Source organism: Camelus bactrianus, chromosome X, assembly GCF_048773025.1.
Source record: "Camelus bactrianus isolate YW-2024 breed Bactrian camel chromosome X, ASM4877302v1, whole genome shotgun sequence".
NCBI lineage: Eukaryota > Metazoa > Chordata > Mammalia > Artiodactyla > Camelidae > Camelus > Camelus bactrianus.
The window spans coordinates 48,203,217-48,224,174 of NC_133575.1; the positions used below are offsets into that span (position 1 = coordinate 48,203,217).

Below are 20,958 nucleotides of genomic sequence, written 5' to 3' on the forward strand. Positions count from 1 at the left end.
GGGTCAGGTTGGTCAGGGTCATGATGGGGTCACCCCCACTCATACAGATGCTTTTTAGTGCCAGGTCAGTCCTTTCCCAGAACACAGGTTTGCAACATTTAGGTGGTCATATAGCTTTGGCTCCTCAGGAACCCTAGGTAGGGAAAGTGGGGAGCATCAGGAACAGGGTCTTCTTCCTAAACTAGAAAAAAGCAAGCTCAGATAGCTTGTGCCTGAGGATGTAGCCTGGGGTGCCAGTTCTGACCCTGATAAGGTGCATTATTCTAAGTTTTGTGCTCATGCCATTTCACCTGCTTCATTGAAGGCGGTGGATCAGGAACTAGACTGTGTAGCACAGGTTTAAATTTCTTCTTACCCCATATACTGTGGGCAAATTCCTTCTGAGTCTCAGTTTTCTGGGCTGTAAAATGAGCTTAACTGTAAAATCTCAGAATCGTGGGATGCAAGAATTCATCATGACAAAGGATGTGAAAAGTGCCTTCTAAAATGTTGAACATACACTGTTTTTTTTTTTTTTGGATCAATAAGAGTTCATCCAGGTTGTGATTATAGGTAGTTTGGAGGTAATTCAGGAGCTTATCTTCACTTTATTTTTCAACTCCTTCCCCTTCCCCTTCTTTTAAGCCAGTATTCTCTCCATTTTGCAGATGGGGATGCTGAGTCTCAGAGAAGGGAGGGACCAACCTGATGATACAGGATTAGGTAGTGGTGGATTCAGGACTAGAAACCATGCCTTCAGATTCTAATTCAGTGTGCTTGCTATAGCCCAAGCTACTACACAATGAATTCCAGTGCTAAAGGAAGCTGCTGGTGGCAACTTAAATTAATATATGTTAAAAATTTAGGTTTGTCTCTGACACCTAGCAAGGAAGCAGGGTTCTCTGGGGCCCAGCATTTCCCAGCAGTGCCCTACTTGCCCATGAGAGGCACACTGACTTACCCGTTATCCCTTACACAGCAGCTCACGTCCCACTCGTCTCCTGCATGTTGGAAGCAGTGAAGCATTGGAGAAGATGCTAAACTGTTGTGAGAGGGAATTGTGCTGCCCATTTAAGCCACTTCAGGAGGATCCCTGAAGGCACTTGCTCTACCTTGGCCACCTTCACTACCTCACAACTTCCTGGGAACAGAAGCCCTGTATGGCTGACTTGCCTAAGGGGTTAGGCCAAAAGGTATCTGAAGAAATAATGTTTGAGGGCCTTGATCTGTGGAGTATTTTTATCAACTCTTGAGGGATAAGATGGTGGAAATCTAAGAACCAAAGCTGGGAGAGTCCCTCGAGATGATCTGGGCTGACTCTCATCTGGCCTTGATGTGGATGTTAAAAACCCAGTTAGACTGACTTTTTCTTCCTCAGTGTGCTCTTCTTACACCACAAACTTGCACGCTAGGCAAGGTTTCCTGGAGCCTTTCTAGATTGTTTATTTTTGCTTTGTGAGCCTAGTAGAAGGTGGGTAGGCACGTTGGGACAGAGTGGTGAGAAAAAGGAGATGGAAAGATCTGTGAAACTCAGGCCTTGAGAGCTAGGCTTTGGGGTAGAAAGCCTTTTGTGTCTTTCTTCATCTGTCCTGCCCCTAACATGTTATTTTCCTATAACCTACAGATTGGCTATAGGAACCTAACCCAATTTGTTGCTATTTCCACTTGTGCTGCTAAAACCTGTAATGAGTACAGTGTTGACCTTCTAGGTGATTAGACAAGCAATGCTGGGGGTGAGGAAACAGGCAGAAAAAAGAAAACACCTGTTCTTCAAGTTTGAGAATCCAGAGAGGTGGATAGGGAAGGGCTAGTTGCCAAAACCCTGCCAAGAAGCATGCACACAATTTCTTCAGCACTCTTGGCTCTAGACACCTCATTTTTTAATTATTTTATTTTTGAAAAGGAAATATATTCACATGGTTTAAAATTCAGAGGGTGCACAGTGGAAAGTATCACTCTAGCCCTGCCTTCCAGCCACTTGGCTTCCTCTGCAGAGGCCATCAGTAATGTTCTATGGATATATAAACATATAAATATATTAATCTTTCTATTTTTATGGTAATATACACACTGTTCTGTACCTTGCTATACCTTGGAGGTTCTGTGATCCTGTGGGGGTGTGAGGATATGCTGTGGAGAGCAGAGGTTAAGAGCACTGGTTCTAGAGTAAAACTACCTGGACGTTGGTTCTGGCCCTGTGTGACCTTCAGCAATCACTTTATCTCTCTGAACCTTGGTTTCCTCATTTTTAAAGCAGGGATCAAATAAATTAGTATATATAAAAACTTAGATTTGTCTCTGACACATATTAAGTACTCAAGTGTTAGCAATTTTTATTATTAGGAGGAAAATAGTAGACTCTGAGTCAGAAGATTTGGGTTCTCTTTTGCCCTCTGCTCCTAGGATAGCTGAGTGACTTCCCTTGTCTAATCCTGTTTCCTCATCTTTAAAACATAAGATTGCATCCTTACTCTCCTTACCTCCCAGAGTTGCTGGGATGATCCAGTGAGCTCATTAATGTGAAATGAATATGAAAGCAATTTAGAAATTATAATGTGTTAAGGACATGGTAGGGGTGCTTCTTAATCTTTTCATAAAAGCTGCTTTGGATGGCTTGAACCCAATGTCCTGAACTGGGTGGAGAAGGCAGTACCCTTTCTTCCAGCAGTGGAACCCAAAGGCCATCCCTGTACTGTAGTTCTGTTCTAGGTAGAGGTAGCCCATGGCAAAAATTTGAAATAGTCAAGTTTTGTCTTCTGACCTTTCTTATCCCATCCCATCTCTCCTCTGAATTCCTTGTTTCAATGTCTTCTTCAACTCCCCTCTGTCTCTTGACAAAACCTGCTTTTAGAAGCAAGGCAGCAGCATCTGTCAGAGACAACCCCAACTTTCCAGTCTAGATAACCTAGTCCAAGTAGTTCAGAGAGGAAACTAGATCTGCCCAAGTTCAGTACTGCCAAGTCAGTAACCGAGCCAGGCCTGGAGCCCATTCTTCCCATCCACTTGTTTTTTCACTAGTGTTTTGCATTGTAGTGTGAATTTGAATTTGAGATTCTTTAGCAAAGGTGGTGAGGAAGATTCTGGAAGTGTCTCCACTTAGCCTTCATACTGAGGTGTTCTTACCCCTTTATTTCCAGGGAGGGTCAGACTTGTTTGGGGCCGTGAGAGGAGGGTGAAGCAGATGCTGATTATAGTACTCAAGGGGTGATTTCGATACAACATTGGGAGGAAAGAGCACGAGAAAGCGTGATCTTCTAAATGCAGCTCAGGGAGAAAATACTAGAAGTTCTTTATACATTAAATTGTTAATATCATTTAATTTCTATTTTTGTTGAGAATTTTTATAAAATATATACTGTATTAGTAGAATTTAGATACTGGGATAGTTCTTTTTTTTAACTAATTGACAATTTTTAACTAAAACAATTGACAGCTATCCTTCTAAAAGACTAGTTTCTTGATTTCTAATCTTGGCTCTGCTGCTGACTAACTTGCCACATTAGAGTACTGCTCCTTAACAGAGCCTCAGTTTTCTTACCTGTAAAATGTGGACTGAACTAGATGTGCTAGCTCTTGGGAGTCTCCAATACTGGCCTTCCCTGAGTATAATAATACACACTTTCAGGGTCTTGAGCCCGAGACAGAGTCAAGAAGAGTAAGTTTCAAGTCCTAGCAGCTTACTAGATGCTTCGTCCCTCAGTCAGCTGCCCTGGGTCCCTTCCTTTCTCCACCTCTGTCTCCTCCACCTAGCCCAGACAGGCAGACACTCTTACATAAGCCAAGATGACCTACTTGAAGTTCTTTTGTTACAAGTACAACCATTTTTCCTGCAGACACAGACCTGGTGCTATCCTTCCTGGGCCCTGAGGGTAGGTCTGATTGTGCTTCTCTTGTGTCCTCTCTGGCAGCCTAGGTTTAGATGTCATATCTCTCTGTCTGAAGTCTTTAACAACATAGTCTGAAGGGAAGCCAGCTCAGCCAGTTTGAGTCCCCTGGGGCCTGATCCAGTGGCTACTCACTGACCATTCTTGCTTATCTACCATTTACCATGTCTTCTGGGAACCTTGGACTGTGCTAGACTTTGTCAGGAGAAATGTGACTCATCCCTGAACAGGAAACACGCTGACAAGGACCAGAAGCACTGCTCAGTGCCTTGGCCAATGTCTTCTCTTGCAGGGAGCCAAAGATCAGAGGGAAATCAATAAGCCACTGGAAACCATCTTTCAATTTCTGATGGTCTGTTTAAATGCAGATTTCCCTTTTGGGCTGTAGGACTCCCCAGTAGACAATTACATTCTCTTTGGAAATGCCTGCCAAGACTAGAGCCTTTGTAAGCTTGTGTCCTGTGTGAGCATGCTCAGTAGACTTCAAGGTGGTTTAAGTTGATTGAAATATGTTTATTTTTCTTATCTCTTCTCCAGATATAGGAGCGGGTCACAGTGCACCTTACTAAATGCTGTTCCTTGTCTCACCACCTCAGACCAGATGGCTACATTTAAAGTCAACATTAGAACCATTAGTTCCAACCTATCTCCTCCTCTGCTCCTCCCCCCACCTACAGTCCTCCTTCCGCTACAAGATTTTAACACGACATATGTCAAATGGATAAAAAATGACTTTCCCTTCTTCTCTCTGCCTTGCCCACCCACCCTCTGGCTGTGGTGTTGATGAGTATAGAACTATGCATGTGGGAGGCATGGAGGACAGATTCTTCGTGTAGTTCTAGCCCCCTCTTCCTACCCTTCTGTAAATGTAGAGGATCCCCACTCCCATCCCCTCCCAGGAAACTCCAAAGCTGGCCTTTAAGTCACAGTCTAGGAAAAATTAAGGCTCCCAGGGCTGGTCCCAGTGGAACCACATAAAAAAATTCAAGAACCCAGGTGCAGGGCCCAAGATGAGTCTAGGTCATCTCAGGGATTTGGGGCTCTCTGAGCCCCCTGCCTATCCCCTAGGCTTACCCTGGCCATCTTTCAAGGTATGAAGGCAAGAAGAGACCCCAGTGGGTGGCTGGAGCTTAGTACCCACAGCAAATCCAAGAAGACCATAATGCCCGGAGTAGAAACACTTTGAAGATAGGGCCCAGGCTGGCTCAAGGGACAGGTAGGGGTCAGGGTAACCTCCAGCTTGGGATGATATGCTTCTGACTCAACTCATGGAGAGAGCATTGCTGAGTCAGTTTTTTTTTTTTAACTAATAATTTGTCTCTTAGAATATTGAAAGCTGACTTGGGTAGATTGAACACAACTCTATGAAATTGCTTCTAGATTGTGGCATAGAGAGATGCTGGAAGGATTTTCTGTTAGGGCCAGTGGGGGTCTCAGTGCTAAAGGTCAGGGTAGGGGTAGCAGTAGGGGTGCAGGTGCAGATGGCGTCTAAAGGCAGACTGGGAAAATCCTCCTAGACAAACTAGTGTAATTTCTTAGCCTGCCTGGAACCTGACACAAGAAGGAGTAGCCAGGAGACAGAGTTTCAGAGATTCTGATTTCTTCTGAATGGTCCAGTGTAATAAGAGGAGATTCTTGTACTTCAAACTCTGGCTCTAGAAAGTTTAAAAAAAATCCTTGGTCTCAGTATGATTCAGAATCACTTGGGCTGCTTGTTAAAAGTACTGGGGTGATTCTAAGCAGAGGGTCTGTGGACTACAAATTGAGAAACTGGTGTGATGAGTCAGAGGCGCCTGAATGATGCCAAAAAATTGCAGAACAACTTGACAGTAACTCCTGTTTTCAAGATGCTTTGAAGATAAAAGCTGATGTTTATCAAGTTGGGGGCTATTCTGGTGTGGGAGACTTCTCCAGCAAACAGTATCATGATTGATGGTCTGGAAACATTTCTTCTTTCTGATCTGTGCAGTCCTTGGCCCATTTGGCTGCATTTTCTCTTAAGGACGTATTCCTTCAACAAGACCAAACTTAACTTCATGAACTTTGGGGTAGCATCTGGGTCTCACTTTAGAGACTCCTGGACCCATTAGGTTGAGCTAGTGGCAAAAGTTTCATACCAGAAGAGTCCATTGCTAAGGTCCAGAACAAACAGGAAACTTCCCTCATATGTTTGGTCACTGTTATAGCTGAGATTACTTTGTAACTTCTTTTGGAAGAGGTCTAGATAGAGGTATTATCCTTTGTTATTAATCTGTAATGAGTGAGAATATGTCCTGGATGATTTCATACCTTAATATGCTTGTCTGGATTTCCCAAGCTTTTAGGTGCTGGCAGGTGTGAGTAGGCTTGTGACGTATTGGCCTATAGGTCAGGTGATCCATCTTGCTCCTGCTGAGCCTGACCTGCATTTAGGCTTACCTTTCAGATTAAGCCAGCCCAGCTGGGTTTCGTGGCTGCCAGGTGTGGCTGAAGCCAACCTTCATTTTATTAAAATGAAAAATGGATGATAGAATGGGACATTGAAAGAAACCAATGTCTAATGACTCAAAAATCCCATGCCTAAACTAGGAAAAAGATGATCATGTCATGAAAAGCGATGATATTTGCTTGCAGCGATGATATATGTATTGCAGTACATATAGAGCCATCATTACTTGAACACATTAGTTATTCTGCTCAGAAATGAAATTCTTTAGTTATGGGTGATAGCAACACCCAGATTAAAGCTGAAACCAGCTAGGTGTGAACTCTTAAGTCATAGGGAAAAGAAAAAGCAGTTCTTATTTTTTTTTATATTCATAGTGTTTTTTTTTTCTTTCCTGACATCTTTTTTTCTTTCCCTGATGACCTATGAAGTACCCATTGAGTACCTATGAAGATCTTTAGCAAAAACCAGCCCACCCTGGAAGCCACGTGACCATAAATCCTACCAGCAATGGACTGACATGTAGGCTACCTGGTACATATCATGTAAACAATTTCCTTGGCCCCCATAGAATATTCTGCAACCTGACAGATATGCTAACTCTGTTACTGTGATCTTCCTCAGAGTTTGTCTGGTTTTAGGGCTCAGGTCATAGAACTTTAGACAGAGGCTAAAAGCAATGTTGTTCATTATAGATTAAGCAGATGTTTTACATCTGCTCTTCACAAGCATACATGCTGGTGGTTTGGAGAATAACGCTATGGTTGATAACTTGAGTAACTCCACGCTGTCTTATTTTCTTCTTATCCTAAGTAGAAATTAGTGAAAGGGGCAAAGGGAGAGAGGATACATGCTGGAGTCATCTGGGACAGGATTAAGGAGTAGATGGAGCAGGACCATACAGCAAGGAAGAGGCAGCCTAGTTCCAATGTCCCTACGCTTAACCATGGCTAAGGGAATGACTGAATCAGAGGCACAGAAGTAGGAATGCATCTGCCTGCAAGAGACTCACTTTGACCAGAGTGGAAGGTCCCTGCCAGGTTTAAGACAAGGGTTAGATCCTTAGGTGGGGCTAGAGTAAGGAGAGCTTTGAGAGATTGACAACAAGGAGTTATTGAGGCTTCTTAAGCATGGACAGTGGCACCAGCAAAGAAGTTTTGAGGAATGCATTATTAAGGAGTAGCTTGAGGAGGAGAGAGACCTGTGGGCAGCAGGAAGTCCAGGTGGGAGACAACTTGGGGTGATAAGGGCCAGGCCTAGGATAAGGCACTGAAAAAGAAGATAAAGGGTCATGTCTAAGAGAGAGACATGTGGAAGAAAGAAACAGCAGGACCAGAAGAGTTATCAGAAGTGGGAAAAATAAGGAAAGAGAGGAATGGGGGGCATATGATGAGTTTTACATATGTTTTATTGGAGGTAGTAGGAAGCCATCCAGCAAAATGTGGAATGGGCAGTTAGAAATATGAGACTGGATGTAGTGAGAGTTGATGTCATGAGAAGGATGATTTATCTGAGGAGCTACATGGAGAGAACAAACAGTAAAGGTCCCCATTGACTTTTGAATGAGGCAGTCAGTGGCTAAAGTAGAAAATCCATTCCTCAGTTTTCCCAGCCAGTCTGACTGGCCTTTGCTTTAATGTGTCACCAGCAATGCCTGAGTGGGTTATATTTAGGAAGGGGCTAGTCAGTGCCAAGTTCTCATTTTCCTGAGTAGAGAGCAATGAAAGTATCCTATCAAGCACAAAGATGGATGAGAAGAAATAAGCTGCAATAATGAAATTCCTGTCCTTTGTAAAGCTGAAGCATTACCCTCCATAGAAAGCCAGAGCTGGAAGGGACTTGAGAGGTCGTCTGTCTGATTCAAGCCTGTTACTTGATGGATAAAGAAACTGAAACAGGTAAAGGGACCTATCTAGGATCATTCAGTGAGTTACTGGCAGAGCTTCTTCCAGTAGCTGGTCTTTTCTGCACACCATGGTGCCTCCCAGCTGTTGTTGGAACAATCTGGGCCACACCATTCAAGAAATTCCAAAAGATTATAGTCCTTGAACTCACTGGGCAAGATAAACAGTTTGTTTACAAGGTTGTGTTAAAAAGACATCTAGTTTATTCAGGAGAGAGCATAAAATCCCAGACTATTTTAGATGTGCTAAAAGATAAAAAAGGAAGGGATTTTGTCTTGTCCCTGCCTAGCTGTTGAGGAAGGGGACCTTCTGAGAGGATGGGGGCAGGTGCCAACTGAGAACACCTTATAAACGGTCCCTCCTTGTCACCTTGTGAAGCTTTTTGGAAGGCAGGACCAGCCCAGCTACTTTCATGGCAATTGATACATTTGCTATTCTGCACAACACTTTTTTTTTAACCTTTCCCACTTCTACTTCTTGCCATTAAAACTAATATGTCTGGCAGCCACCCAGGCTAATTAAATGACTATTTTCGAGGTGGTACTGTTTAGCTAGAGGGAAAGAATATAAAGAGGAAGACAAGCAGTATAGCTCTGGAAAACTGAGTGAGGGCTATAATCCCAGGTTTTGGTCTGTGTTGGCAAGGCCTGGCACTAAGGAAGTCCTTGTAGACAGGCAGGGAGCCCAACCTGGGGGATGGCATGGGGGTCCTTGGGGAAAATGAGGCATTAGGAGAGACAAGGGTAAAGCCTAGACTAGAAAGGTCCTCTTGGGCAGCGGTTCACCAAGTGTGATCCCTGAACCAGCAATGTGGGTACCCCTTGGAAACTTGTTTGAAATGCAAGTTCTCAAGCCTCACTTCAGACCTACTGAATGAGAGAATCATAGTGACTAGCAATCTGTGTTTTTTCTTTTTTTCTTTTTTTTTAACAAGCCCTCCAGGGTGTTGAGAACTATTGCTTTAGGTCATTCACAGCGTGGGCTTGTCTCCCTGGAGAGGGAAACCAGCTGGAAGCCCCTGTCTCTGCCTTCTTGACAGGCAGCGTTGGGAATTGGCAAAAGCAAAGCTATACAATAAGGTCAACTAGAGATTCACATCTGCTCTACCACCTATTAACTAGGTGACTGTGGGCTATGTGGTTAACCTCACAGGCTATCTTCAGTAAAAATGCGGATGTTAATGCTTACCTTGGAGAGCCATAGAGACTGAAATAACAAAAGAAAGCCCCTTACACAATGCCTGGCATATGTTTTCAACAGATATGTTTCTCTTACTTCCCTCCTTCCCTTTCTTCCTCCCTGTTTTACTTCCTTCCTCCCTTCTTTGTCTTCTTTCTTTCCCCCTGGAAGGGCCCACTGGCCACTCCAAGGTAACTGTAGACACATGCTTCATTGTTGATCAGAGAGCAGCCTGACAGATCAAACTCCCAGTGCCTACGGGGTATAGTGATTATATTTCCTGGTTAAAATTCAAGCCACATGGGTCTGATAACAGATGTATCTATTTGTAGGATCAATGGGATGGAATATTTGAAATTAGGATTGCTGGGAAATCTAGATTAAAAGAAATTGGATCTCATTCATTCTTTAAAAATTATGACTTTTCCCCCTCCATCTTCTTATTCATGTCTAAAAGTCTCTTTGGTTTTGGGATGCACTACACTGTGTCTCATTCACTGGCAGGTCTGAGCAAGAGCCAACCTATATTTGGTGCTACACCTGAAATGTCCTAGGGATTGGGAGTTATTTTATTAGAAGTCACATCAGCACTGTCCCAAGGCCAAGAGCTATTTGAGTACCTTGCTGGAGTAACCCAGTACCATTTCCGGGCTTTATGTTGGGTTTGCAGGATGAAGAAATAGGGACATTTGGGAAATAAAGGCTTTTGGTGAGGAGAGAGGTATAAACCAGTTTAAGAAATAAAGACTTTAACCCTTGATGTAGCCACTCCCAAATGGCCTTTTCTTGGCTTTCTTCCTCTTATAGCTAGCTCTGTACTATTTGATAATTTCATCATCTCCCATTGCTTGAGACTCTTGTCCTTGGCTTTTGCAAGATTGCACCCCTTAGTATCCTAAATATGTGCTGACAGCTCCATTTTGGTTTGTTTCTCTGGCTCCTCTTCCTTTCCTCACCTCCCATTATTGTTGTTCTCCTAGGTTTCTGACCTTCTATTTTTAGCACTTTCTTCAAGGGCAAATTTCCTTGATTTCCACAATTTTTTTCTGGGCCATTGAATCCCAAAACTATATAACTGTTTCCCCTGATCTCTGTTGAACTTCCAGTCTACCTTTATGTCCTGGTGGCCCCACACAGTCAACACATTAAAGAGAAAATTTTTCATCTCTTCTCCCCATCCAAAAACCAGCATTTCTTCGTAACTTACCCTCATGCTTTAATGATCACACTTAGGATTAAACTCCCTCCACTGAATCAACTTTGACCTCCTCTTTTTCCTCAAATGAAGATTTAAGAACCTTTAAACAGGGCTCCAGTCTACCTTTCCGGCTGTCCTTCCCTCCAGCTGTTCCCCAGCACTTTCCAAACTCATCAAATTTCCCAAAGCCTTCACCTCACAAGAGCCTTTATTTATAATCTCATTCCTCTTCCTCAGATGCCTTTCCTGCTCCCTTCTCTGTTACAATCATACCTGTTCTTGAAGGCATATCTCTAGTGCCCTCCCCCCAAATCCATTCTAGAGCCAAATAGCCACACATGATCCTTCCTTCCTCTGAAATCTTATACTGGGTCAGTGTATACCAGACATTGTACTAGGTACTATATATCCAGCACTCAGTTCACCCACTCCAACTCTGCCTGTGAGACAGGTATTATTATCCCCATTTTGCATATGAAGAAACTTAAGCCTAAAGTTGTATAGCTTGAAAGTCTTGTCCTTAGCTTTTGTAATATTGTACTCCTTGATATCCCATTTACATGCTGTTAGTTCCATTTTGGTTTATTTATCTGATTTCTCTTCTATTCCTTACCTCCCATTGTCACTGCTACTTTCTAAAGTCCAGAATTGAAGCTAGGTTTGCCTGCCCTTAACCACCTTTGCATACTGCTTGAAGGGCATTCACTGTTGGTAGCCAAAGGGCCTTTGATCTTCAGGTAAGGACTGTGGCTGAATCACAGTAAGCAGATCCAAGTACACAGTGAGAACTCACTGAATGACTGTTGAACGGAAAGTGGATGAGCAGAGAAAAGTCATGTTTATGAAAAATTGTAGCAAGTTAAAAGTAAATTCTGTACACAAAGGGGAGATTGGAATCAATTTCTAGCCCAAATTTAGTTTGCTTTTAAAACAGCTCAGAGGACAGGGGAAGAACAGCCCCTTATTCCTGCTTGAGTTTGCAATGAGAGAACATAGGAGCCCAGCTACCAGTCCCTTGTGGATTAGCCCTCTTCACATTATCTGCACAGACACCTGCCAACTTTTCATTCAGTGTCTTACAGTTTATGAATCAGGTAGGAGTGTACAATTACTCTCAATTAACAGATGAAGAAACTGAGACTTAGAAGAAGTATAGTTTATAAGAGCAGAGACTATAAGAGCCAGACTGGGCCTGCATTTGAATTATGGCTTCAATACTTATTGGCTCTGTGAATTTGGGCAAATTGTTTAATCTCTCCTGATCTTCAGTTTCCTCATCTATAAGATGGGAATAATAGTATTTCTTCAAAGGGCTGCTGTGAGGCTTAAATGAGTTGATGTGTATAAAGTGCTTAAAATAGTGCCTGACATATAGTAAGTACTCTGTATTAGCTAATATTATCATCATTATCATTACATCTTTAGCAAGTAGTACAGTAAGATCTTAAATCCAGGCATTCTTTTTCTACCTTCTCTATCTATGGTGTTATGTTGGGAAAAAAAATGGTCCAGGAGGCCATCTGGTGACCATAGGCAAGTCACTCCTGCTATATTATACCTGATCTATAAAATGAGGGATTAAGGGTGATGATCTTTGAGGTGCTGTCAAGTTCTGTCATTGGCTCCAAGTAGGTCCTGACAACAGGCTTGTCAATTGGTTTGTCACCACTGGGTGCTGGATTGGCCTTGTCCAGGGTATAGTGGGGCTCTGTGGCATGAGGGCCCAGGCAGGTCAACTGGACTAAATGGGGACTAGAGTGAGCCAACTGCTACTGGGAGAAGCCAAGCATGGAGCCCTTAAAAAGTCCCTGAAACGAAGACTGTGCTGTGGAAAGAGTACAGGCAGTAGAATCAGCCAAACCTGGCCTTGGGGAATTCAAATAGAATCACAGAGCGCTGAGCAGAGGGTTGGTAATTGTTACCAAGATACTCCTGACCCTTGATAAAATTCTAATGATACAGCTTTAAACTGTATGCCCTCATCGTGCTCTTGAGTTGGGGGTGTCTGTGCTTATTGAACTCTAACAACAACCAATTGGTACCCATCTTGGCAGGAAGAGGGGAGATGTCTCTGTAAATACTTATTTTATTGATGTCAGTGAGCAGCAATTCTTCTCCACTGAGGCCACAGCAAGAAGAAATTGACTTTTAGTGCAATTGGAAGAAAACAAGTTCAACATAGAAATAAATCTCCCCTTAGGCAAGGGCACCAGTGACTGAATATTGCTGTCCAAATGCCGTTCTTTGGGGTTCTTGAAGAGTAGGAGCCATCTGGTTTGCTTATGATATTATAGATGGAGTTCTGTGAGTCCATTATAACTAATTAATAGACATTGGTAGCATGGTATGATAGCTATTAGTGCATATGCAGTCAGAGGACTTGGCTTCCTAATTTTTTATTTGTGTGATTGGCCAAAGGACCAGGTCACCTCTGTGAGCCTCAGTTTCCTCATCTTTAAAATATGGGTAATAGTGAGACTCAGCTCATTCAGTAAGGATCAAGTTATGCAATAGATGTGAAAACACTTCATAAACAGTAAAGCATGAGTTACTTGAAAGTGGTATTATAAAAGGTCCTTTTTGAAATCTCTTTTGCTGAGGAGCACCCTTTATGCCTTCTGTGGAAAGCACAATAGCTAGAATCCTGAGCAATGAAGTATGCCTCAGGCAGGAGCCAACCAACAGAATGCCTTAACTAAGTCAAAAGATCAGTGTGTATGTTTTTTCATATGTGTGTGATGTGTTATGCAGTAATATCATGACCATAGGGTTATTCTCTGGCTGGTATGCTGGAAAGTGGACCTGTGTGAGAGGATGCATGTTCTATATTCTGCCTCTGTTGTCTTTGAATTGTTTTGACTTTGGTCTTGTGGAGCCATGTTTGCCTTGTGGAATTGGTCCTTTCCCAAAGTAGGCTGATGGAAAAACTGACTTCTAGAGGACATGTTCAACAATTCAGTGCTGGGGAAAGAATGAGTCCTTTGCCTGACAGGCCATATGTTTTCTATTCTGGAATCTGTTCCTCCAAATGCCAGGAAGATTGATGACCCATTCAGGCTAGAACCAGTTTGGGAGAAAAGAGAACAAATAACACAGTGGTCAGGATGGTAGCCAGAGAGAGATAAACTATTCCCCTACACCTGTCCTCATCACTGTGCTTAGAGCGTGTCATGAACATATGTGTGTGTGTGTTTATGTGACAGTGGCATAGATGTCTGCTTGCTGCTGTGTGGAGCCCAGTCCTGCTGGCCATGAAGTCTAATGTCCAAAGTTAGGGTGTATGCATAGCCCCTGACTTTCTGGGTGATCCTGAGCTCACCCCTCAATTTCCTTATGGCTCAGTTTTGCCATCTATCAAATGTAGAAGTTAACCTAGATCCCTTATGTATCTCACAGGGTGGTTGTATAAATCACTGAATGAATCTGTGCCAAGGTTGAGTTTCTTGGGAGCAAGGCGTCACAGAAAGCCATATTCTTTCATACCCATGAACTCATGATCTCTGTAGATGGCATCATGTGTGGGTGAGAACAGGAGGCTACAGGACTGGGGTCCATTATGTATGTGGAATGCCATGGTCTGTAACCCTTGGGGGTGGGGTAAAGTGGGGTTAAATAATGCATCACCAGCTCTCAATTGGTCAGTTTCAAGGAGGAGGAGGAAAGAGGGAGGAGCACAGAGAATTTAGAGCAAATTCACTTGAGCCTCATTTTACCCATTGCTTTCAGCCTCTCCACCCTTTCCAGATCCAGGGCTGCCTTGAAGCACCAAGGAGAGATGGACTGGGGCATTTTTTCTTCTCTAAGGGAAGAGCTTATGAGTAGGGATAAAAGCATGAGGCCTATATAGTCCATATACACATTCTGGGTCATTCTACCTACTGGCTAATGGAGAGTTCATAGTATTATTTGTCTTGTCCAGTGGAGTTTGCTTTCCCAGTGTCATCTCCCTCACCCCCACCTTTCACCACTAGTATGTGAGTTTTTCCATAAGTAGGAGAGTTTTGGGTGGGGACTAGTAAGGTAGCTAGATGTGTGGACTGAACACATTCTTATTTTGTCTCCTAAGCTGATCACTGGAGATTCCATCGTTAGTGCTGAGGCAGTATGGGATCACGTCACCATGGCCAACCGGGAGTTGGCATTTAAGGCTGGCGACGTCATCAAAGTCTTGGATGCTTCCAACAAGGATTGGTGGTGGGGCCAGATCGACGATGAGGAGGGATGGTTTCCTGCCAGCTTTGTGAGGGTGAGTGTCAGCCTTCACTCTCCTCTCCTGTCTCCTTGGCTGCTTGTCCCTGGCTTCTCTCTCACCAGCCCCTTTTCTCCTTCTCATTCCCCTCCTGTTGGCTTCTCACATTTTTTTCTCATGTTTTTGGTCTCCTACCCAGGACCTAGGCTTCCTTTAATCTTCACCCTTCTAATTTTGAGACTTTTTCTTTTTCTCTTGTTTATTTTAACAATCCCCACCTCCCACCTTCTACCTGCTGTGACTGTACAAATCATTTCTCTTTTTGGCCTTGATGGTTTTTGATGGCTCTTTTAACTCTCTATTACTGTGAATTTTTACCTTTCCCATCTCTCTTTTCTGCTTTATTTCTTTTCCTTGACTTTTCTTTTTTTATCCTTTTTAAAAATAAATCTCTTCCCACCCTTCCTATCCCCTCCCCATTCTTCTCTGCTTCCTTTGCCTCCTTTCTCTCAATTAGAGAAGTGTGAACAGCTCTGCATGTTATCTCAGGATGGTCTACAGCTGTTAATGTAAGAGCCTAGGCTCCCTAACCCCTCAGGGACTAGAATATACTGATTGCAAATCTTACTTTTTGCAAGAGAGTCAGGTTGCTGAGATCTAAGATGTGCTGAGGTGGGAAGCAGACAGCCTGACAGGGTTTGCAAGGCTTTGGCCCCTTTGACATTGTACCATAAAGAACCTGTCTTTTAAAAGAAAGGGCTTTTGGGAAGGGGCTTTTGAGCAGTTTCTGCTTCCTCTGAGTCACCAATTAGCAAGATACTAATGGGGAAGAACACTGGCCTGGTGTCCCAGCTCTTGGCCATCCTTAGAGTTATGAGCTAGAATCAGTTATTTGGCAGTTGTGAGCTCTCAGTTTCCCCATCTGCAAATGGTGTTGGCAGTTATTTCATGCCAGGGAATGAAAGAGATTTGTGGCAGTACGGGTACCAAAGCCATATCAGGGTGTCTCAAGACCATCCTTACCCCAGCCTATCATGTTTTTAAAGTTTCTTTTGTAAAATAAGGCTAAAGTCTTGACCTCTAAACAAAAGATCAGAGTGGCTTGGGCCCTTGGAGAATGAAGACCCTCAGGATAAGAATGATGGCAGTGTGACATGAGGGAAGGAGCAGGGCATCTGGAATCAGACAACCTGAGATGCAGTCTCAGCTTTACTATCTCCTAGCTCTATAGCTTTTGGTAAGACTTTTATCTTCCCTGAGCCTCACGTCCCCATCTGAAAAATAAAGGGATAGCAGACTTTTTATGAAGATTAAATGAGATCACTATGTAAGTGTCTAGCACAGTGCTTGGCACATAGTGGGTACTTGGGAAATGGTAACTTGCTTTATATTCATCATTATCCTCCTTCTCATCACTACCACCACCTTATTAACTCCAAGAAGGTCTGTGTGTCAAAGCTGGCCATAGTGGTTGAAAGAGGCCTCCCTCCTTAGAAGGCTGCAAATGTAGGAAGCACTGTTATCCAGTTGGAACAATTTAAGTGAGAGCACTGCTCAGAAGCAAGGAAGTGCACAAAGTGGCCTCTCATCCCCTCTATCTTGATAATCTCTTAATGAAATAAATATCCAATCCTGTTTCCTCTACTTTTGTATAGTGTCTTCCATCAGAGTCTCCAAGTGCCATGTGTCCTAACTCAGCTTTGCTGGTTGATGAATTGGTCCCAGGGGTAGTTTGAAAGAGCACATCAATAACCATGGGTATTTGGTACTAACATGAGGCCCTTTACACAGACATCTTGTGTGTCTTGTGCTGACAGCACTCCCTCTTTAAAAGAAAGTTTAAATTGCACCCAGCAACAACATCACCCAAATCCACATGTATTTCCTTTCAGTGAAATGTCATTTGTATAATAAACAGTAATTCAAGGGATGGGACAAAATGATTGAGGAAGGCAGAATGACTCCAGGAGGCAAATGGCAGAGCCAGGCTTTGGAATATCAGTGAACTGGCATTGATGCTCCTATATCCAAGGCCAGGATGAGTGTTCCTCCAAGCACACAGCCCCAGCAGCCATTTGAGTGGGCTGAAGCTGACCTTTGAGAAGATCACTGGCTGGCCCAGGCACGCATAATATAGAGTCTAGTCTAGTGGTTCTCAATCCTGGCTGCACAATGAAATAATTCACTTGGGTAGCTTAAAAAACTCATATTAAAACACAGGCTCTAGGCTAGTTAAATCAGAATCTTTGATGTTGAGAATGATTTGGCCTAGACCAGCACAGTCCAATAGAGTATAATGTGAGCCACAAATGCAAACCACAAATGTAATTTAAAATTACCTAGTAGCCACACTAAAAAATGTTAAAAAGATACAGGTGAAATTAATTCAATGTATTTTTCTTAATACAATATATCTAAAATATTATATAATATCATGTTATCACTGTAAAATTATTAATAATATACTTTACTAAGTCTCTGAAATCTAGTAAGTGTTCTATACACATCTCAATTCACACTAGTCACATTTCAAGTGTTCATTAGCCATATGTGGCTAGTTGTTACTGTATCAGCACAAATCTAGACTGAGGAACGTTACAGACCAAGAGCATTAATGACAGGGCCTAAGTCATAACTTAGAGCTCCAATATTCTGTCTACTATACCAGTGTTTTTTCTTTGAGAAACTAAGGTAGTATTTCATGTTGCCTCAGATTGTATTCAGAATGAGCATTTATTTGATCATTGTAAACCTTTTTTGCTTGTTTGTTTAAGTAAAGTCGAATGGTCTTCAGATCTCTAAAGGGGAATACCATGGAACCTTAGAGGCCAGCTGTTGTGCTGTCGCCAGTAAAAAGAAATGGGTTAGACTGTTGCATATATGATGTGAATATTGGCTCCAAGGCAGACTTTTCAGTTCTCATGAATGAGTATTTGTGTGTAGGTTTACATTCCTGGTAAGATTGTGTGTTGCTCAAGGGTTGGAAGTTATAGAGGCTCTTTTGTAGTAGATACTTAAAAATAGAATCGCTGTGTCTTCATTCTTCTACATTGATTTTGGTTGAGGGTAGAATGGTATTGTGGAAGCAGTGCCAATTATATTAGGAAATGGGAGACCTGGGTTCTAATCTTGGCTCTCCTAAACATTTGGCATATGATCATGGGCTTTTACTTTCTCCTTCATCTTTTATGCATTCTCTAGAATCTATTCAAGCTCTAGAGTCTATTCTGACATGTCTAGGTAGGACATAGAGATGAGTCACACTGAACTATTGAATCTTCATTAGTACTGATGTTATTGGTAGGTATATGGGCAATTTCCTGGGATGCTGTGCCTCTGTGTTGTAGGATAGTTGCCTGGTTTATCTAGACTCATCCTGAGCTGAGATTCGGTAGCTCCTTAAGAACATTATCCTTAGCTTATTTGGCGTATAACATGAAAGTGTAATGGCACAGAAAGACTTTGCTCTTAACGCTATACCAACCAGACACCTTTGTGGATCATTGGGCTAAATTGGTCACTGATATAGTGGAACATCTCCATTTCCTACCTGGAAGTTTCATTGCTGTATGAACATCCCAGCCCTAGGATGGATAATCCAGAGTGCTTAGTGCTGTTCTGTCCACGCTAGCTCTGCCTGTTGTTCGTTAGGTTTAAACCTAATGTGGAATCTGAGAAACCGATTCTTGCCTTAGTTCTGCTGAATATGCAGCTTGAACAGCTTCCTGTGCATCTCTGAATTTTTTCCTCCTTGTAACATGCAGGCAATTTAGTTTTGTCAAAATCCTTTGTAACCTGACGTATGCTGGATACCTGTAAATAGGAAGTATGATATGATTTTGGCTGCTGTACAAGAAATTGCTGAGTTTATGTGTCTTCTATCCAGTCAAATATCTGCCTTTCCTGTTGTTCAGAATTTCATTCTGTATGTAGATACATGTATATATGTGTGTTCTCAGAGTCTCTCCTGTCTGTACTGAGGACATAGCTTCACAGGAGCAATGCAGGAGTTGATTTACATTCCCAACAGTTGATCAGGTTAAGTGAATTACAGCTTGCTGAAATCAGTTGCCATATCTAGCTGTTAATACCTTCAGTTGCTTTCCTGGGTTGGTTTCCCCTCTGGGAGCTGAGAGCAGACTGCTGGGGTATGATTGTGTCTCTAAGTAGAAAATACCACCCCTGTGGTGGGCCTCCTTTTACATGTTGAGCCCTAACTCCAAATCATTCAGGTCCATTTCTTTTATCACTATGTAAAAATAGGCCTTTTTTCTGACTTTGGGCAATGGCCTGGGGACAGCTTGTTACCCACTTGAGGTCAGGCTGTGTACAGAACACATGGCAGAGTGCTATTTTTGGTGGTAGGTGAGGCCTATGTGACAAGGCAGGGGTTTGGTCAGAAAGTAAGGAGCCTATTCAGATGCCATCAGCATATATTTTCCTTATTTCTTCAAATTCTAGATTTCTCTGGTATCTGGCCTACCTGGAGGAGGAGGATGAAAGGGTGAGCTAATCAGGTCATTACGATCATTCCTTACTGATGTATAGACAAGATGTCACAGAAACAATTTCTCCTGTTCATAGGGAAGTTTCAGAGTGTTACTTGGCTTTTAATTATATACTGTCTCTTTTTGGCTGCACTTAAGGAAAGCTTTTCACCTGTATGTAACACTAGACTCACAGTAGATTTAGGGCTGGAAAGACTCTTCTTGGCCAGGAGCGGTTGACTTTGATGTTTACAGGGCCAGGCAGGTAACTTACATGAGTAAAATCGTCTGAGACTAAGGTACGTGGGAAGCTGTGTTCAACTGGGAAATCTATGCCCCATCTAAAGGGAGCAAAAGTGACTTGGATTGTTCTCATTGGTGGAGTAGTGTATAGGAAGGGAAGGAAGTCCAGTGAACTCGGACCTTCCAGTTTTTTCAAGAAAAACCAGGAATTGGATTTAATGTAAAAATCTCCATATTTTAAAAATGTTGACCAGTAATTCACATTTTTTAAAAGAAACACTGAAGGATAAACAGAACATATGAGTACTCTAAATTGAAACCCTGCTCCCAGCTTGTGACCACTGGTCAGCCTGATTTCCTCACTGGATAAATCCTGAGGAAACATAGGCCCAGAGAATGGAATTGACTTTATTATTCATCTAGGGAATTGGTAGCAAAGCCAGGACTTGAACCCAGGCTTCTTGAATCTTACTTAAGATAGGTGATTTAAAATCTTTGTCTAGTAAGTACAGTATTTGGATGCCCTCAGGTATGGTTTCTGTCAATTTATTTTTTCCTGTGAATGAGCCATAATTTCCTGTTTGTTTGTATACCTTGTAATTTTTTGTTGGAAATTGGGCATTTTGAATATTATAGTGTGATAACTCGGGAAATCAGATTCTCCTCCTTCCCCAGGGTTTGCTGTTGTTGATCATTGAGGGATGCAGTGTCCATTTGTTTAGTGACTTTCTCAAACTATTTATTTTTTGCAAAGACTTCATTCCTTGTCATGTATGGTCATGGAAGTCTCTGTTCCTTTATGGCATTGATCAGCCAGTGACCTGACAGATTACTTTTAAATACCTGGAGCCAAAATGAACAAACTACTGTCCTGTTATTTGCAACTTAGCTCTCAGCTTGGGGCATTACTTCAACACTAATCCAGGCTGCCCACTACTCTGCCTTCTTCTTCTTCTCCTCCTCACCTGATTGCATGGAACCTGCAGATCCTCCAGAAGTGCAATTCTACAATCCTCTCAGGCTTTTTCTGAGCATGCCTCTGGTCCAGGGCAAGTGTGTAGCACTCTGACTTCCTCGGTATGCACAGCAGCATATGAGTCTTTGTTCTCCCAAGAAAAATTTTCCTCAGTCTCTTCCTTCCTGTGGTATTGGATCCCTTTGCTACTTGCCCCTTTCACCATCCCTTGCCCTGAGTGGGCATGGGCAGTGTATGTCTTTAAATCTTTCAAAAGAGGCAGTCATAGCCTCTAAAGCCACTCTACCCTAATAGCGTGGATATACAAAACAAAGGTCAGTCTCTGTGCCTGTCCCTCAGGGCCAAACAGGTCAAAACCCACAACCACAGTATTTTAAGAACAAGGTCATTAGCCCTCTGGCACCAGCAAGCTGCAGGATGAATGTGGGCCACCTTCCTCAAAGCTGCTGGGAAATAGGAAATGGGAGGCAAATGAGCAAAAATATTTTAAAGAA

At 42.6% G+C, this 20,958-nt stretch overlaps 1 protein-coding gene across 23 annotated transcripts in view; it reads left to right on the plus strand.

The window, feature by feature from the left end:
- ARHGEF9 (Cdc42 guanine nucleotide exchange factor 9) overlaps nt 1-20,958 on the plus strand; it is a 410,653-nt gene that overhangs the window by 282,501 nt on the left and 107,194 nt on the right. For 19 of the 23 annotated variants that reach the window (XM_074359744.1, XM_074359745.1, XM_074359746.1 and 16 more), the window contains one exon: nt 14,636-14,815. The exons of the other annotated variants lie outside the window; for them this stretch is intronic. In XM_074359744.1, coding sequence (XP_074215845.1) covers nt 14,636-14,815 — 180 coding nt within the window. The remainder of the gene's footprint in view (nt 1-14,635; nt 14,816-20,958) is intronic. 23 annotated transcript variants of the gene reach the window in all.